Raw genomic sequence first — 17,500 nt, forward strand, 5'->3', positions numbered from 1 at the left:
TGTTTACCAATATCATGCTTGTAAATGCATTGATCCTTAAATTGTATCATAACATTCTATCAGTATTATCATTCATCTATTGCAACTAATATTGCATTGTTGTATTGCAGAATTAATCCCCTTTTTTATATAATAATCATATTCTTTTCTATTTTAACGTCGCTTTTTCGAACATTGAGGAGACCGCGCACCCGTCATGAATCTTCATCTATGCACAACATCTGAAGTATATTGGACATGCTTGACGTCTTCAAAATAAAACATGAACACACAGAATGATGCTCACTAAACCAATGAGAAGATATTATCATGATTCGTGGATAAAGGAAAAAATGGAACTTTAATTATTTAAAGTGTCCAGTCGTTCTAGCGCTGGAGCACTAATTGGGGACACTGTAAACTGTAATTAACAATAAATGCAAATCAAGTTAAATAGTTGTTTTTGAGGAGAGGGGAAAACCGGAGAACCCGGAGAAAAACACGTCGGTGCAGAGAAGAGAACGAACAAACTCAACCCGCATATGACACCGAGTCTGGAATCGAACCCGTGCCCCGTTGGTGGGAGGCGAGTGCTCTCACCACTGCGCCATCCCTGCACCCTAAAGTAAGCAAAATCGCCGAGTTACTGCATAAACAAACTGATTTCCCCTCCTCAGTTCAACAACAACGAACAGTTTATTTGCTTTTTATCTTTTTGCCTTATTACAATTCAATTTATTTTTCAAGAGCACTAGCTGCCTAGAATATAACGTTAAGCAAGAATGGTTGAGTACATAAATGGGGAGAAATATCGTTCACCTATACGCAAAAGCCGCTCTCGATCAAACCACAGGCAGACAACCCTAAGAATGCGAGAGCGCTAGACGTCATCTTATTTTGAGACAGTTGTAACGGCCGATTCAACTGGTCGAGGAAAAAGTTCCATAAAGCTTCAAATCGCGATGTTTCTTTTCGAAAATTAATTTTATGGACAGCCAGATAAATAAAGTTCACTCACCCACTATTTTCTGCGTTGTTCTGAGTGATTTGATAGGTTTTTGGGACGCTTTGATTTCCCCTTCAGATCCGACGCGTCGTCATATACAATATAAATAGACAAGGCGTGCAGCTTCCAAGACTGCTCACGGCCGAGTACCTCCAGTGTGTAGCCAAATTTCTCCCACTTCCAAAGGTCTCTCACTTCGCAGCCTTGGTCACGTAAAAAGTCGATAGTTTTGCTAGCATCGTACCAAAAATTATCGCATTTACACGGCTCTGCCATCTCAAAATCCTGTTCGATTTTCAAGCTTCGCTCAGGTTTTTGCCATCACCATATGATCGGGACAGGAGTGATGGATAATTTGATCAAAATCAAATTAACCAATCAAAAAGCACAGACTAATAATTTTGTCTCTCTTGGGGGAAATTTGAGCTTTTTGATTGGTTAATTTGATTTTGATCAAATTCCAATGATCCATCACTCCTTTCCCGATCATATGGTGAGGGCAAAAAGCTGAGCTAGCCTGGGTGAGTGATTTTTATTTAATTTATCTGGCTGTACGTCCATAAAATGAATTTTCGAGAAGAAACATCGCGATTTGGAGTTTTTATGGAACATTTTGCTCGATCAGAAGAATCAGCCGTTACAATTGTGTCTCAAAATTGACGTGACGTCACGCGCTCTCGCATTCTTAGGGTTGTCTGCCTGTGATCGAAATGATGGAGAAGCTCCGCATGAGTGGGAACATATGCGGACTTGTCTCCCTTCCGCCGCTTTCCAGGCTGTCTCTCAACTACTGCTACTTGCTCTCTCAAAGTGTGCTTACTTACAACGCAGGCATCAAAGTAACTTTATGCTTTGAGTCTTTATCGATTCAGATAGTCAATGTCAGTCCTGGTATACACTGCGTCATCCTGGTGTTTCTGCTCATGCCACATGTTGAATGGCTCACTGATCAATCCTGTTACAGAAAATTCCAAGTGTTTTTCATATTGTGACCATTGTGAAGTTTGGCCTGAGATTTGCCCTGAAAAAATGATGAGTTAGTCATTCATTTATTCATTCATTCATTCAATTTAATACTATAATTTTGATTGATGAATCCGAGCAGAAAGAAATTGACCCACCCATCGTAAATCAACAATGTGTGGTGTATTCATTTTCATGTGGCCCGGCTGCGCGATCTCATGCAGAAAATTTGGGATACATATCTCGACAACTTCACCAACGTATTGTTGAACATAGAAAATCGGCGATTGGAAAACACGTTTCGGAAGCCCATGAGCTAGGACAACAGACTCCTCAAAGAAAGCCATTTTCACATACTCCGAAAGTGCCAAACAAATTTTGACTGCCTCGTTTACTGATGAAATGCTTCTTAGAATGCAAGGGAATCCGAAAACAAACAAGGGCAATCTAAGCCATATAAACAGGATTTTCTTGTAAATGTTACTCTCGGAAAACGGAACAAAAACTCCCAAGGAAGGTGAGTATTTGTCGCCGGTTTCCAACAAAGGTACAACATTCGTAGCCAGATATGATTCACTTCAGTGGACTCGAAATGCTGAGTGTAAACTGCACTAGTAGGCTAATTTCGATATATTAAAATTCTGTCCTAAGCAAAAGGCATCAACTCGAGGCTCCGGGCAAAAAATATAAGGATTTGCACGAGTTCATTCCCCAGAGCCTCGAGATTATGTCTTTTGTTTAGGACTGAATTTAATATATCGAAATTGGTCTATTAAGTCCAAGATTGGAGAAAGTCTATAATACTCAACATATTTAACTGCAAGCTTTTCACACAAACGGAATCCAGCACATGTGATATGTGCTGGTGTTGTGGCTGTCCTTGGTGAGCGTATGGGAAAGTGAGTATAGCAGATCCACAACAGCTGCCAAAACTTCAACCTGCTCAAATGATGACAACAAACAGACAAACATATCCGGGCAACTAGAATCCGAGGTCCCCGCGATGAGTTCCTTGGTCTTGCAACTGACTTACCTGGCTCTCGTCCTTCTTCAGTATCTTCTTCTTTTCCCTTTACGCATCGTCCCCGAAACCACTTCAGCGCCACGTTAACTGTGAGGAACAATAGAGCGATTCCGCAGAAGCAAATTACGGTTCCAGCAAAAACTGGCCAATTTTGCGGGTCAATTTCTTCACCGGCTTTCAATCCCGACGCGTCCTTTGTTGTCTTGAACCTCTGCATTGGGGTTAAAATGTAAGAGATTGTTTAAGAAAAGCCATTGAAACTTTCCAAGAAAAAAATCACAATTAGATAGAGCTGGTCGTTATTAAGCCCATCCAGGAACTCGTCAAGGGGAGCCTGTATCTCCAACAATTCCTTGAGTTAACCCTTTCCAGATTAGGAACAGGTTTTTCCCCGCGAAGTATCGTATTTCATTTGATTGGCTTTTACAGAAGTGAGAGTGCTGAATCTCCCAAGGGAGATTGGCATTTACAACAGTGGGCGTGCTAAAGCTCCCAAGGGAGATTGGCATTTGCAACAGTGGACGTGCTAAAGCTCCCAAGAGAGGAGTTCTATAAATAAATCTACTCTGGAAAGGGTTGACTCCTTTACCAAGTATGGGAGATAAAGGCTCCACTTGATGAGCTCCTGGTTCATAACCGCCTAATACCATAAGCCGCTCCGTATTTAAGACCGCCTAATTCGTACTGAGGGAAAAAATTAAGAGACGTCCGCAACGAATATTAGCTTCAGTAGCTTACATTTGAGCATGCTTATAAGATGATAACTCACTGTACAAAGGTCAACTGCTTATATAGTCGGGCATGCGCACAAGGGCCTTATTAATTGGGTTAACACAGGAGCCCATGACTAGGAGCGTACAACTTTATTGTTACTATTTGTGGAACGATGTTTTCACAAACCGACGGCTATTTTTAGATTTATTTCCAGCAAAACTAGATCCTTTCAGCTAATAAATTTCTAGTTTCTAAAAAAACTGTGGTGTTGCGTCGGTCGGGGAGTGAAACAGGAAGGGTTAACGCTCGAATTGTAAGCTTTCCAAATCGTTCACCGTGGTAATTCGACCTTTATCAACACGTTTGATAAAACCAATGGGTTTTACCCATGGGATTAAGAATGGTCACTAGCGCAAGTCAAATCGTACTTTTCAACTCGTTTAAAAAATATCTTGATCTGTGAAAAAGCCGTTACAAAGACCTACGATTAGTATTGGGAAATTTTCGAAGTTTTGGCCCTTCCCGCATCTCTTGTTTTGTGTCGATCCATTTTTCGCGGACCAAAACATCGAAAATCCACTGAAACGCTTGTTACGCAGGCAAGCCAGGGCCAAGTTAGGTAATCGATCCCGAGTCACAGTGGTAGAAAGCAAACGCTTTCACTCGTGTGCCAGCCCTGCTATGATAAAAACTGATTCAAACTCAATCCGGCTATTTTAGGGATATCAGGAACAGCAATCGCACTCTGATTAAACTAAACAATTCATCATCATCATCATCATCATCATCGTATCTCCCGCTGGGCACATGTCTGGCCTTGGGGCTCTCCTGGTGGGGTTAGATTTGCATCCACCAGTCGCATCAGATCTGTTTTTGTCATCATAGCTCTTCTCACTTTAGCCCTGTCCACCAGACGGAATAAAGTGATCCTGTCTTTACTTGGTTCAGGTTCATAACGAAGAAGTGTCGGAGGGTCGAGAGATCAGTTGCGAGGTTACTCATGCATAAGTTGCTTTCGCGATTGGCCAAAAAACTTATTTTACTTTCAGAAGTTTCCACACGCTTAGCCACCGACTGCCTGCATTTTGAATGAATTCTGATAGGTGCAGTTGTCGACTGACTTTTAGTGATTGGCTAATGTAGAAACTTGAACAACACTTTTATGATTCTAAGGCCCCGTCTATACGTATCCGGATATTTTTGAATCCGCAACTTTTTTTTTCCGGGTTCAAAAACATTGCCATCCACACGTAGCGTATTCAAAACGCCTTTGCCCGTCCACTCGTATCCGAAACATATCCCGATTCACTTTAGTACTCAGGACTCCTCAAGGAAACGAAGGTAACAGAGCATGGGCCATGAAGCCCTCAGTAGCCATCTTGAGAATTGATTTTACGGTAATTAACTGGGCTCGATCTTTTTACGTAATCCGGAATAAAAAATATCCGGATTTAGCGTGCACACTGTTCTGGGTTCATAGCGGAAATATCCTCTCTAGAGAGCGATTCAAAAAGTTGCGGATTCGCCAGCGAATTCGAATTCGCCGTATACCTGTGGACGAAAAGCGTATCCGGAAAGAAAAAGTTACGGATTAAAAAATATACGGATACGTGTGGAGGGAGCCTAATACTTTAGAATTTGACCACAACAAAACGTGGCCTTACGTGCATGAAATCACGTAATCAGAAAGGGCGGGAAATTATGTATTTCAACATCACCCTTCTTTTCAAAGAAACAAATTCTCAAAAAAGACCTTTTTAAGGAATCTCAACTTATCATCAAGCTACAAATGTGTCAAATAAAGTTCATGCGTTCAAAGTCTTTTACTAAAGAGTGTGTCCTCTAAGGGGTAACATAGTCTTTAACAAGAGAAGACAAGTCTTCTAAGCCAAACAGGTGATCGAATAGTTCGACCCTTAGAACGAACTTTCTCTGAGACTACGGAATGATGTACGTGAAGATTTAAGTCAACTGTTCCTGAATTCTTCCACGGCAGGCTAGTCCTTGTTTAATGCTCTCGAAACAAGTGGAGTGGTTGGCAGTCGGGTTCTTGTGAGGCGCTCCATTAGCATCTGTGCGAGTAATAGGTCAATTTGGTCGATGAGAGTATTACGGTAGTCATGCAAGACAAGGTGAAAATCCTTTCCATCAATTTTCTTTAGAAAATTCTTGGCTATCGAAACATTTTGCAAACTTGAGGCAGCGTGGTCAATTGGTAATTGCTCGTTTTCGAGATCATGAGGTGCACTTTTAGAAGATTGCGTTATTTTGAGACGATCTTAGCTTACAACTGTCAGCAATAAAAAAAGCTACATTAGTGAAATTGAGATCAGGTAATCGTACTCAATTCAACATAACTAATAAAACTAAACATACGTTTGCAGCTGATGTCTTTTTCTGAGGTGAAATAGACCTTGAAAAACGATACATATTAGTCTAAGAAAGTAAACTTTGGTCACACGAGAGCATAAAAAGCGAAATATTTGTAACTTCTCACGTACAGATTTTTTTTTGTTTTTTGTTAAAATGGACAAAATCAGGAAAGGAAGTGATCTACGGAAAGCTGCGAAGTTCTCAAAACGATTGTCTATTCGCACTGTCACACCATTGCGTGACATTTCCGAGAAGACCTGGGCCCACAGCTATCCCATGATGCCACATGCTTTCATGTTCCATTCTTGTGAAAAATATTTGCGCCTTTAGCATCGTGTTTACCTTCGTGGTCTGCGATGCATGACGTGTGCGTGACATGCGCGAAAAAATGTGCAGTAGCAATGGGCGCGAACGTCCTTAATCACATTTCTTTCAGATGTGAAAGACAGATGAGTGCCTGTGAATTAGCTTGATAGCTAAGTACACTTTCCCTATAAACAAAGCACTTACATTAAACTTATGGGTGTCTAAATCGGCGCCATAGTCACTGACGATGATCTCAGTGGTTGGTCAGTGTCTTGCTCTTACTGTTTGGCAAGAGTGATAATTCGAATAACTTCGAGTAGTAGTCGACTATAACCACATAATTTTGTCTCTCGAGTTCAAACAGATCGACAACGATCTTCTACCATGGCCTCACATGTATAGTTCATGACTCTTGAGTGGTTATCTTGCCTGCGAAGTAATGCACTTGTATACAATGTCCGTTATTTGCACATTTATTCCTGGCCAAAAAACTGAAGCTCGACGAAACATCTCTTGCTCTTCTTTGACAATTTAGGTTACCTTGGTGGCTGTTGTCAGGAGCCCATTAATCATTAATGGACTCCTGCTGTTGTGTGTTTGACTATGCATCTCTTCTAAGCGATGTTTGTTAACATCATGGTACTGAAGTGTGGCATAATTCTTTGACAGCTTTCCTTTAATGGCTTGAAATGCTTCCATCTGTCTTTCAGACCAGTGCCATTCTACTCCCTTGTGCAGTAGCTCTCTCAATGCCTGGGCTGTAGGTCCGCTAAGTTTGGTGAGAACTTTCTCGTGTAATTCACGAATCCAAAAAATCTTAACAATGTCCGTTGTCCGTTGAAGATGGCATTTGTTGCACCGCACAAATCTTGCTGGGATTTCATGGTTTCAATCCATTTGCCGTCAGTTCATGGGCAATACAAGTTTTAGTATAGGGAAATTAATCATTTGTCGTTTGTGATCTTCATTTTATTGCCGTGGAGCTTCAATCTTAGTGCTATAGGTGCCTTCTAAGCATCCAATGCCATGGAATAGTTCTCCCTGCTTCTTGATGATTTCACTGACACCTTAGCTTGGTTGGATATCAGGCAGATCTTCATCTGCTTGGTTATCAACTGCACTGACGTTTGAAGGACAATTGTAGGTGTGGCTCGTTGTTCAGTAATTTGATTATGACATTTGACAAGCCCTGGGTAAAACTTCCCTCTCAGATTCACCTGGAGGGTGGCTTTACCCATTACTGGTATCTTGTGGCAAGTATACGACACAAGTCGGGTGTTTTTTACTTCAATTTTGCAAAAGACCTGACCTGGAAAAACATTGCTCCGACCGCCAGTGTCCAATTTCACATTCAAATGTAACTTGTTGGTAACTGCTATTTCTGCGTATGTCGACATCTTGCTTTCGCCCCGATAACCTTTCCTGAAGGCTTTCTACTGTCGTCTTTTACCGTGTGCACTTCACGGACATCCTCATCCACAGCAATGTTGTTGAGCTGTTTACCTGTACATTTCAACCGCTTGCTCCAAATTTAAATCATTTTCTGTCAAGAGGCGTTTCTTAACTTCATTGCTTCTAATGACACTCGGAATCAAAGAATCAAGCAACTCTTCCTCCATCTATCGCAAGCTCTCGGGAAGTAGCTGGAGTTGTATGTTACATGAAACTTTCCCTCCGTCTCATGGGGAAAACTCATTGCCATTGTCCCCGTCCACATTTTTTAAAACGCCCTTTTCGTGTTTTCGTGTGGACAGTGAAAACGGCACTTTTCGAAAACGATGACATCGCATTATTGGCTCCAGCCTGCGTCGTCCGTTTGAAATGCAAAATGGCGCAAAATTTGTCTGGCATGATCCTCAGTCGACATTTTCAGAGCTCTTGGTTACTTTATATTCTATTGTAACTTTAAGGAGCAACTCGAGTCAGCCTTGGTCTTACCTTTACATCTACCAGGTTTTTGGCCTGCCTGCGACATCTTTAACGCATTTCCTTGCACAAGTTCTTTCAATTTGTTTCTTAAACACAAACTAAACGAGTCAAAAATAGCGCGAATTTCTGTCTTGCAGGCTCGTTTTACTGAGGAATACGCATGCCCCTTTAGCGGCATTGGTGATGTCGAATTGTTTTAGCGCATTCGTGTGAACAGGTGAAAACGATTCGACAACAGAGAAAAAGTTCCCTTTTCACACAAAAACGTATGTGTAGCTCAACTGGTTACCGTTTCAGTTGTCCGATGTATTTGCAATGAAAGACCGCTCATTTTGGCCAGCGGCTTGAGATTCAGAGGAGGTCTTTAGATTGCTGCACTCGGTCGACGAGAGAATGTTGTTGCTTTCAACTTGATTTAATGTAAACACTTTTCTCAATATTTAGACTAACAAATGTGTCATAGAACAGAGCAGATATACAAGGAAAAAAATATCCTCAAAGAATGTGAATGCTGGTGTATGGTGTCCAATTTCTTAGTTTGACACCATCGAGAGCGAATAGGAATGGCAGAAAGCTCAAACTACTTTTGCTCTCTAGGTCAATTAAAACAGTGATTGCAATGAGAACCTCACCCGGAAACCGGAATCCATCTCTGCAGATTACCATATATATATGCTAAATCAAGGTATCCAAAAACCAGAGGAGCAGAGAACTGCTTGTTACTAATAGATAGCAATAAGGCGATATTTATATTCAGCTATTAATTAAACTGTATATTTACTTTGTTTATCCTAATTGTACCCGTATTCTAAATTTAATGCATTCTAAAAGACACTATACACAAAGACGAATGTTCTTTATTTACTGTTTTCTTTTTTCAAACCATTTCTAGTATTTTTCTTTTATCAAACGAACATTATAAATGAATACACTCAACTGCTATAAATATATAGATTTCTTTTTATATATATAACTTTTTTTTATTTGTAAGATTCGTGAGAACTGCTCGTTCGGCTGGCAGGGTATTTTTTGATAAAAGCTTTCTTATAATTATTGTCACTCGGCCACAACCGACCAAGTTGGCCAAGTGACCAACTTTTAATTTAATAAGAAAATCTTTTATATTTAACAAATCGAAAGTGTGAGTCCACAACAAATTTTGACCACTGTGATGACGAATATCGTTGTCGATAAGAGTACATACAACTCTGAACCACTTTCGATTTGTTTTTTACCACAATATTCAACACCAAAGAAAGTTTTTATTCCAGAGCGTGACCAAAACCATAACTCAAAGAAAGAGCAAGCGTTAGCTATAACTTTCTCGCAATATGATTGGTTTATTTTCCAAAATGAGCGTTCCTGATTGGTTATTACACTGCGTGACAAAATGACGCGAGCATGACGCGTACAGCGTTGTCTAGACTCTCATCGGCAACGGCAAATTAGGCAATCAGATTGCGAGATTACAAGCAATTGTGGTAAAAACTTATCTCGACGCTGGTTGCTTATAGAAAGACCCACACGGCAATTTTTGAGCGCACGAGAGTTATTCTCGCTTACTAGGCACGCCCAGTTGAAAATTGAAAATTGATATCACTTTAGGACACGGTTTTATTTACGACTCCAGGATCCTCAATGCCAGACTGTTGTCGCGAAGTTCACAACGTGCTAGTTGAAGGCTTTAGTTGTTGTTAAACTGACGTGACGAAATTTCTGCTTCAAGAACAATTCCTTTAGAATCCTTTCCCTTCCTTTGATGAGCACCAACAACAAGGGGATGATGTCAGTTAACATTCAGGTCTATGGTTTATTTGGGATTTCAAAATCCTCAAAGTTCACTTCCTCATACGGAGGAAGTGTGCACTTGACCTTCAAACCCCTATGGGGACCCCTATGGGGAGTGGTCCCTCAAGTATGTATTGGTACGTATTAAAAGCTGCTAATTTTCCTACGAGAAGACTTCGATAGGCAGCAAGTTGGGGGTTAACATGTATTTACGGGAAATGGCTGTTTCGGCGAGTTTGGTACGACTCAAGAAAGATGTATCCTTAGTGGCCCCAAAGTCGTTGATAGTTCGCCATGTACTTCCTTTCGTGAAACATTGACGGTCTCGGGTTCAGAAAACGTACAGCTCACTGGCAAGAGACAGTTCCCTCGGAACAACTTCATGAATCTTCTAGTTTATGGAGGAAATTTTCTTTTCTTCGCTTGAGGATAAGACTAGCCGATATTATTTTCGTCATTTTCGATTTCCCATATTAACCAAGTGAATTGGTTACCATGCAACCGAGCGTTTCTGGGGACAATTTTGAGCTCCCCGTGGATTAGGCCGGAAAAAAGTCGTTGCTTTCAAGGGGAATTGTTTCAAGATTATTTTAACTTCTTATAAAAGGCCACTGACGATAGTTTAAAATACACTGTGTTTAGATGCACAAAGCGATACAATTTTCAGCGCAGCCCGAAACAGGTGATCTTACATGACAAGGAAGCAAAGTTCAACGAAAGCTGACAATGTGCGCCCGGTAGATCTTTAAAATTTATACTAGAAAGGAAGAAACACTGCGAATAAGTTGTAACCATTATAATACAAAGTTAGTCGAAAAATGGCCATCAAACTAGCTCAAGTTGAGGGCTCCTCGTACGTCATATGTTCTCGGTAGTGTGTAAGAAGGAGCTCTTCGCTACTTAACTCCTCCTGGCAGATCCAACAGCTGTGGTTTACACCCTGGTTCAAATTGTGTTCTTCCACAGTGCAGAAGCGATGATACCCTTCTTCAAATTCATTCGTAATTGCAGAACGTTCTTGTGCTTTTTCATGTTTACTGTCACTCTTTCTGTTGCCAAAAACCTTTCCTATTTGCTTACGTTTATAACGCTTCTCTATAGTATGGACTCTTCCGTGTTTTCTCAAATGTTCTGCTTGGCTAAAGCACTTGCCACAATGTTTGCATTGATAGGGCCTTTCTCCAGTACGGACTCTTTCATGTGTTCTTAAATTTCCTGCTACGCCAAAACGCTTTCCACAATGTTTGCATTGATATGGCCTTTCTCCAGTATGGACTCTTTCATGTGTTCTTAAATTTCCTGCTAGGCCAAAACGCTTTCCACAATGTTTGCATTCATAGGGCTTTTCTCCAGTATGGACTCTTTCATGTGTTCTTAAGTCTCCTGCTAGGCCAAAACGCTTTCCACAATGTTTGCTTTGATAGGGCCTTTCTCCAGTATGGACTCTTTCATGTGTTCTTAAATTTCCTGCTAGGCCAAAACGCTTTCCACAATGTTTGCATTCATAGGGCTTTTCTCCAGTATGGACTCTTTCATGTGTTCTTAAATCTCCTGCTAGGCCAAAACGCTTTCCACAATGTTTGCATTGATAGGGCCTTTCTCCAGTATGGGTTCTTTCATGTGTCTTCAAATATCCTGCAATACTAAAGCACTTGCCACACTGCTTGCACTCGTAAGGCCTTTCTGCAGTATGCACTCCTTCATGTGTCTTCAAATGTCCAGCTTGGCTAAAACGCTTACCACATTGTTTGCATTCATAAGGCTTCTCCCTAGTATGGACTCTTTCATGTGTTCTTAAATTTCCGGCTACGCCAAAACCCTTTCCACAATGTTTGCATTGATAGGGTCTTTTTCCAGTATGGACTCTTTCATGTCTTCTCAAATATGCGGCCTGGCTAAAACACTTGCCACATTGATTGCACCTATAACGCGTCTCTCCAATATGGGTTCTTTCATATGTCCTCAAATATCCTGCTACGCTAAAACACTTGCCACAGTGCTTGCACTCATAAGGCCTTTCTGCAGTATGCACTCCTTCATGTGTCTTCAAATGTCCAGCTTGGCTAAAACGCTTAGCACACTATTTCATTCATGAGGCTTCTCTCCAGTATGGACTCTTTCATGTGTCCTCAAATATCCTGCTACGATAAAGCACTTGCCACACTGCTTGCACTCATAAGGCTTTTCCCCAGTGTGGACTCTTTCATGTGTCTTCAAATGTCCAGCTTGGCTAAAACACTTGCCACATTGTTGGCATCCATAAGCTTTCTCGCCAGCATGGACTCTCATATTCTCAAGGGACTTCGTTCATTGCTGAGGTAGCTTTTTTTCTATTTTTTCTGTTTTATGCTGTAGACAGCATTTCCGAATTCTTCTCCCACTTAGCACTAAAATATAAAAGAAAGAAGAACTCATTTCTATAAATAACGTCCCATCAACAGCTAACTTAAAGTCAAGTCAAGGTCATGTCATGGTCACATTTTAACTCAGTTATTGCCTTTTCTCCTGTGGGTTGTCAAATACTCCGACAAAATATGATTCACGGTACATCACAATAGACATGACAAAGTGTCCCCTAACCCTAGGCCTTATCCTTAAAAAATCGTAACAATTTTGTGAGACATAAAGAGCGGGACACTTTGTGACACTTTGCGATGTCTATTGTGACGTATCAGGAATCTCATTATGTTGGAGTATTGGACCTGTGTGTTTCTCCTCACTCACTCCCCCTTCCCTTTTTTTTTCTTTTTGACTTTTGTCCGCTGTGTGTCATTTCATGGCAACTTTGGCTTAATACAAAATATAATTAAAACCTAACGTCTCGGGTCAGTACGCAGCTACTACAAGGGCTCTCGGGATTGGTTAAAAAAAAAAACAAAAACAATGGACACAAAGAACGATACAAAAGAAACAATGGGCCCTTGCACCCTAAAGGGATCCAATGAAATTACTAGAGGTTGGAAAGAGCTTCGTCTTATCTTAATATCTCACGCTTTTACTGAAAAGAGCTCTGTGAAAAAATGAACATTGTGCTTATCAATATCTATATCGTCAATTTTATATTGCCGCGGAAATTGACAACATGCCTGCCTGCCTGTCTTTCATGGGGCACGTGTTTGGTCTCCTGCTATTGCAGTTCTTTTGTCCTCTTTTCCTTCTCATCAAAGGGAAGTGCAACCACCAAATCATCATTCCTCAGGCCGAAGTCTCTACAGCATGCACACAAAAATAGGTACGCAAATGCGTACGTGTGGTAGTGCAGTAACTTAACATAGTGCTTTCTTCCATAACTGTCAACTCAGCTGCGTTTTGTTTTCCAGGATGAAATATGTAGAATACTAAGCCCAGAAAGGTTGAAGGAATAAATGGCAATGGAGAATCATTGGCTTCGAGGATGATATGAAGTTCAACTTCTTTTTTTACAGCAAGTTTAAGCGTGTACTCTGAGCGTCTGACAGTTTCCACGGCAGACGTTCATTCAAGTTTATCCAGCGGAGTTAGTATCTGGATGGACAACCTCAAAATATACGACTTGCTGTCGAAAACATTGGACCAAAAATTATATTTTAACGCTCAAAAATGCGAACTAAGCATGGTACAGATTTTGCAGGCGTGCTTTATGCAAAACAACTATTGATGCAAAAGTAAACAAATATTAATAAACACAGTTTTAAGGAGGAGCACAATGACGTTTTTAGGAAATGTCGATCGAGAATTAAAAAAAAATTGCCACAAGCAACAAAAGTTGCGACATGAAAACAACAAATTTTGTGCCGCGAATACATTTTGGGAGATTCTTGCTACGTTTAAATTTTCTATTGTTTTTTTGGCTGCACAAGTAAATCAGAAATCGAAAGTGACATCGATTTGCGCGGCCGCCCGTGATAAAGTTACCTTGCGTGTTACTAACAACAGGATACATCGGTAATAATAATAATAATAATAATAATACCTGGGCATGGTTGCAAAGTGAGGGCCTTAAACGAGAAACAGAAGTCCTAATCACTGCTGCCCAAGACCAGGCAATAAGAAGAAAACTTCATCAAAGCCAACATCGACAAGACTCAGGAGAATGACCTGTGCAGAATGTACCGCCAGGCAAAGGAGACAGTGAGCCATATAGTGAGTGGGTGCGCCAAACTGGCACAGCAAGAGTATAAAAGGAGGCACGATAATGTTGCAAGGGTGGTACACTGGGACTTTCTGGGGAAGTGCGGCTTTAGTCGAGTTATTGTAGACAAACGGTTTGAACATCAACCAAAAACTGTCCTTGGGAACAACGACTACAAACTGCTATGGGATTATAACATCCAGACTGACCACCAAATTAGTGCAAGGAGACTCGACTTGGTCGTTATTAACAAGCAAGAACAGACATGCCAAGTAATAGACATAGCAGTCCCATAAGACACAGCTGTAAAGGCCAAGCAAGAGGAAAAGCTAGAGAAATACCAGGATCTAGGAAGAGAGATTCAGAAAATGTGGAGTGCCCGAACCCAGGTGCTTCCAGTAGTATTTGGGGCACTGTGAACAGTTCCAAAAAGGCTTGAAAGCAAATTCCGAAAACCGCTCTCCTTGGCACAGCAAGAATTCCGAGAAAGGTTCTGGAGCAATGAAAGCCATGATAAAACTTGGGTTTCCTTAGCCAACTTGTTGTTGCCTGGCCTTTAAGAACATAACCTGAATCCAACTTTTGGAAAAGCCGGTGCTGAATCCATAATAATAATAAAAATCTTCAGCAACATTGCATTTTATCATTATTATTATTATTATTATTATTATTATTATTATTATTATTATTGTTATTATTATTAAACGAAGACTTTGAAACTATATTAATCAAAAAGATAAACGCTAAAAGGTTAGCACAACGTTTCGAAATCGTCGAGATGTCATTGTCAAGTGAAAGAATAAATTAAAAGCCGCATATAAGTACAAAAATTGTTGAATAACTTAAATCAAGAAATGGTTCAGTGACAGTTAAGTGACAGTCGCGATTGTTCTACTATATGGATCAATGAAGATCACGTAAATAGTTTTGCTTTAACCAAGTCAGTTTGTGTGTTAAGTGAACATCATTTCATATATGCGACAGTCAAACTTTGTTTTGCATTTTTTCAGAATTGTGAAGCATTGATTTGGGATTTTGTTTTGTAAACCATGTTCTTCCCATCGATGTTTGCAAATCGCAGAATATTGATGTTCTTTTTTACGCTGGTGAAGGTGGCGCGCAGTGTAAGCAACATAGTCCGCATCGCACGAACCACATTTATAATAATATACAACAAAGTGGTGGTTGACTAAAGGTGGTTTTTGTTCTTGGATCTTGAGAACATTTTCCAGTTTTTGGCTAGTGAAGACTGGTTGCAAGTCCGCAGTTAATTTCTTATTGAGATGGCAAAGTTGGCGTTTAACAGAATCAGCAGATTTTTGGTCGATAACTGGCAACACTATTCTGGTCGAGCTATCTTGAAAACCACAAGTGGTGGTAGAACCATTGTTTTTAAGAGATTTTTGGAAATTTTTGATGGTATTTTCTATAAGGTCAATTGGGTATTGTAACTTTTGAAAAGCCCACAGCCTCTCCTCGACTAATTATCTGTTCAATAGAGAGTGCAATGAAATTAAAACTATCTTTTTTTCTTTTTTTTCTTTTTTCCTATCTTTTAGATTGTTACAGCAGTTTCTGACATTCAAAAGTCATCTACAATTGCAAGAGCCACAGCTAAATCGCCTGATGCCTGACTGATGAAGAACTGAACACTCTTCTACAACATCATAGCAAAATGTAATTGTTTAGGCATTGTCTCATTAATGTAATAGTTTCTGATGGCAAGAGTTTATGTTAATTATTAATTTTAAGAGTTGCTGTGCAGAATGACTACACTGTAGAATCTCTATGATCACATTGATAGTACTTCTAGTTTCAATTCATATGTACAGTTGTATGCCACAGTCGAACAAAGAGGCCTCAAAGCAAAGTGTAGAGAGAAAAAATGTTACCTGTCATCACTTTGTCATAAAAATTGAGGTATTAGACAAGTATTACACAAGTATTAGACTAGTATTAGACTGTCAGAGGAAGGGCAATGGTGAAACACATTTCAAGAGTGAATACATCTAAGAGGTACCAGTATTGTTGCTTTGACAGTTGCATTGTATAAATGATGTTCTTGAGAAACTGAATTCATCAAAACCCTGGGATTCTCGTCCACCCTTTAAGGAGCAAATTACATTGTAAAAATTAAGCCCTGGCCAATAAGCAAGAGCTGATAAGAGCTGAGACTCTTGAGAGCTCGAGTTGATGACAGTGATCATGAGATGGCCAAAGGAGAGCGAGAGTTGACGAGATTTTTTTTCGTCGCAGTATGCAGCAGCACTTAAACAAATGACATACAGTACATGCAATAAAACCCGTGGCAGTTTTTCACAAAGTTTTTGAAAAACCCCTTCTTATTAGAGAAACATTTTCAAGTTGAGTCTATACCCTAACAGTTGTTTTTGAATTCGTAAAAATAAGAATAGGTTCCATATCAGTCAACCTCAAGAGTGAAACTGTAACAAGTACTCTTCCTTATCGCACCACCACTCACTGAAACGGGCTGAAAACATATCAGTGGAATGGAGGGTGTAAACTGCGGAAGGTACAAAACACAGGTCATTGTTTTACCAATACAGAAAGTATCCTAGACATTCATTAATGCTAACCTTAGGCCTAATTAGGCTTAAAAACCTAAGGTTGGCTTTTATCCTAGACATTCATTAATGCTAACCTTAGGCCTAATTAGGCTCAAAAACCTAAGGTTAGCTTTTATGAATGTTTAGGATACTTTCTGTATTGGTGAAACAATGACCTGTGACCTGTGTTTTGTACCTGCCGGTGTAAACTGGAGGTTGCCTTTGTTTCAGGTCATTGTTTCACCATAGCTGAAACAACACAAACCTTTACTAATGCTAACATTAGGCTTAAGCACTATGCTTTAGATAATTTTTAAGCCTAAGGTTAGCATTTTGTAATGCTTTGTTGCAGGTTAGGGTTGCAGGTCATTGTTTACCATAGTGTGGTAAAACAATGAACTGCACGGCGGGTCTAATTTGCAGGTCGCAGGTCGCGAAAAGCAGGTCATTGTTTCGCCAATACAGAAAGTATCCTAAACATTCTTAAAAGCTAACCTTAGGCCTAATTAGGTCTATTATTTAAACAAACGTTTTTAGGCCTAAGGTTAGCTTTTATGAATGTTTAGGATACTTTCTGTATTGGTGAAACAATGCCCTGCAACCCGCGACCTGCGACTTGCGACCTGCAGATTAGACCCGCCGTGAACTGCAACCCTAACCTACAACGTGAATTTTACTGCAGGCAGGTACAAAAGTCGGACCGGATTAACTCGGATCGCTCCCTCTGGATCGACGTAAGG

At 40.3% G+C, this 17,500-nt stretch overlaps 2 protein-coding genes across 2 annotated transcripts in view; both read right to left on the minus strand.

Moving 5' to 3' along the window:
• Window positions 1–1,630: 1,630 nt before the first annotated feature.
• The window catches only part of LOC138008777 (uncharacterized), a 23,665-nt gene continuing 7,795 nt past the window's right edge, over window positions 1,631–17,500 (minus strand). The window contains exons 5-6 of the mRNA XM_068856077.1: window positions 2,982–3,183; window positions 1,631–2,006 (exon numbers count right to left, since the gene is read on the minus strand). Coding sequence (XP_068712178.1) covers window positions 1,846–2,006; window positions 2,982–3,183 — 363 coding nt within the window. The 3' untranslated portion in view covers window positions 1,631–1,845. The remainder of the gene's footprint in view (window positions 2,007–2,981; window positions 3,184–17,500) is intronic.
• On the minus strand, window positions 10,918–12,371 carry LOC138008478 (zinc finger protein 709-like). Its single transcript, XM_068855804.1, has 2 exons — window positions 12,228–12,371; window positions 10,918–12,162 (listed from the first exon to the last, which is right to left on the minus strand). Exons 1-2 carry the CDS (start codon window positions 12,369–12,371, stop codon window positions 10,918–10,920), a joined length of 1,389 nt encoding a protein of 462 aa, XP_068711905.1.

This window comes from Montipora foliosa, chromosome 6, assembly GCF_036669935.1.
Source record: "Montipora foliosa isolate CH-2021 chromosome 6, ASM3666993v2, whole genome shotgun sequence".
Classification (NCBI taxonomy): domain Eukaryota; kingdom Metazoa; phylum Cnidaria; class Anthozoa; order Scleractinia; family Acroporidae; genus Montipora; species Montipora foliosa.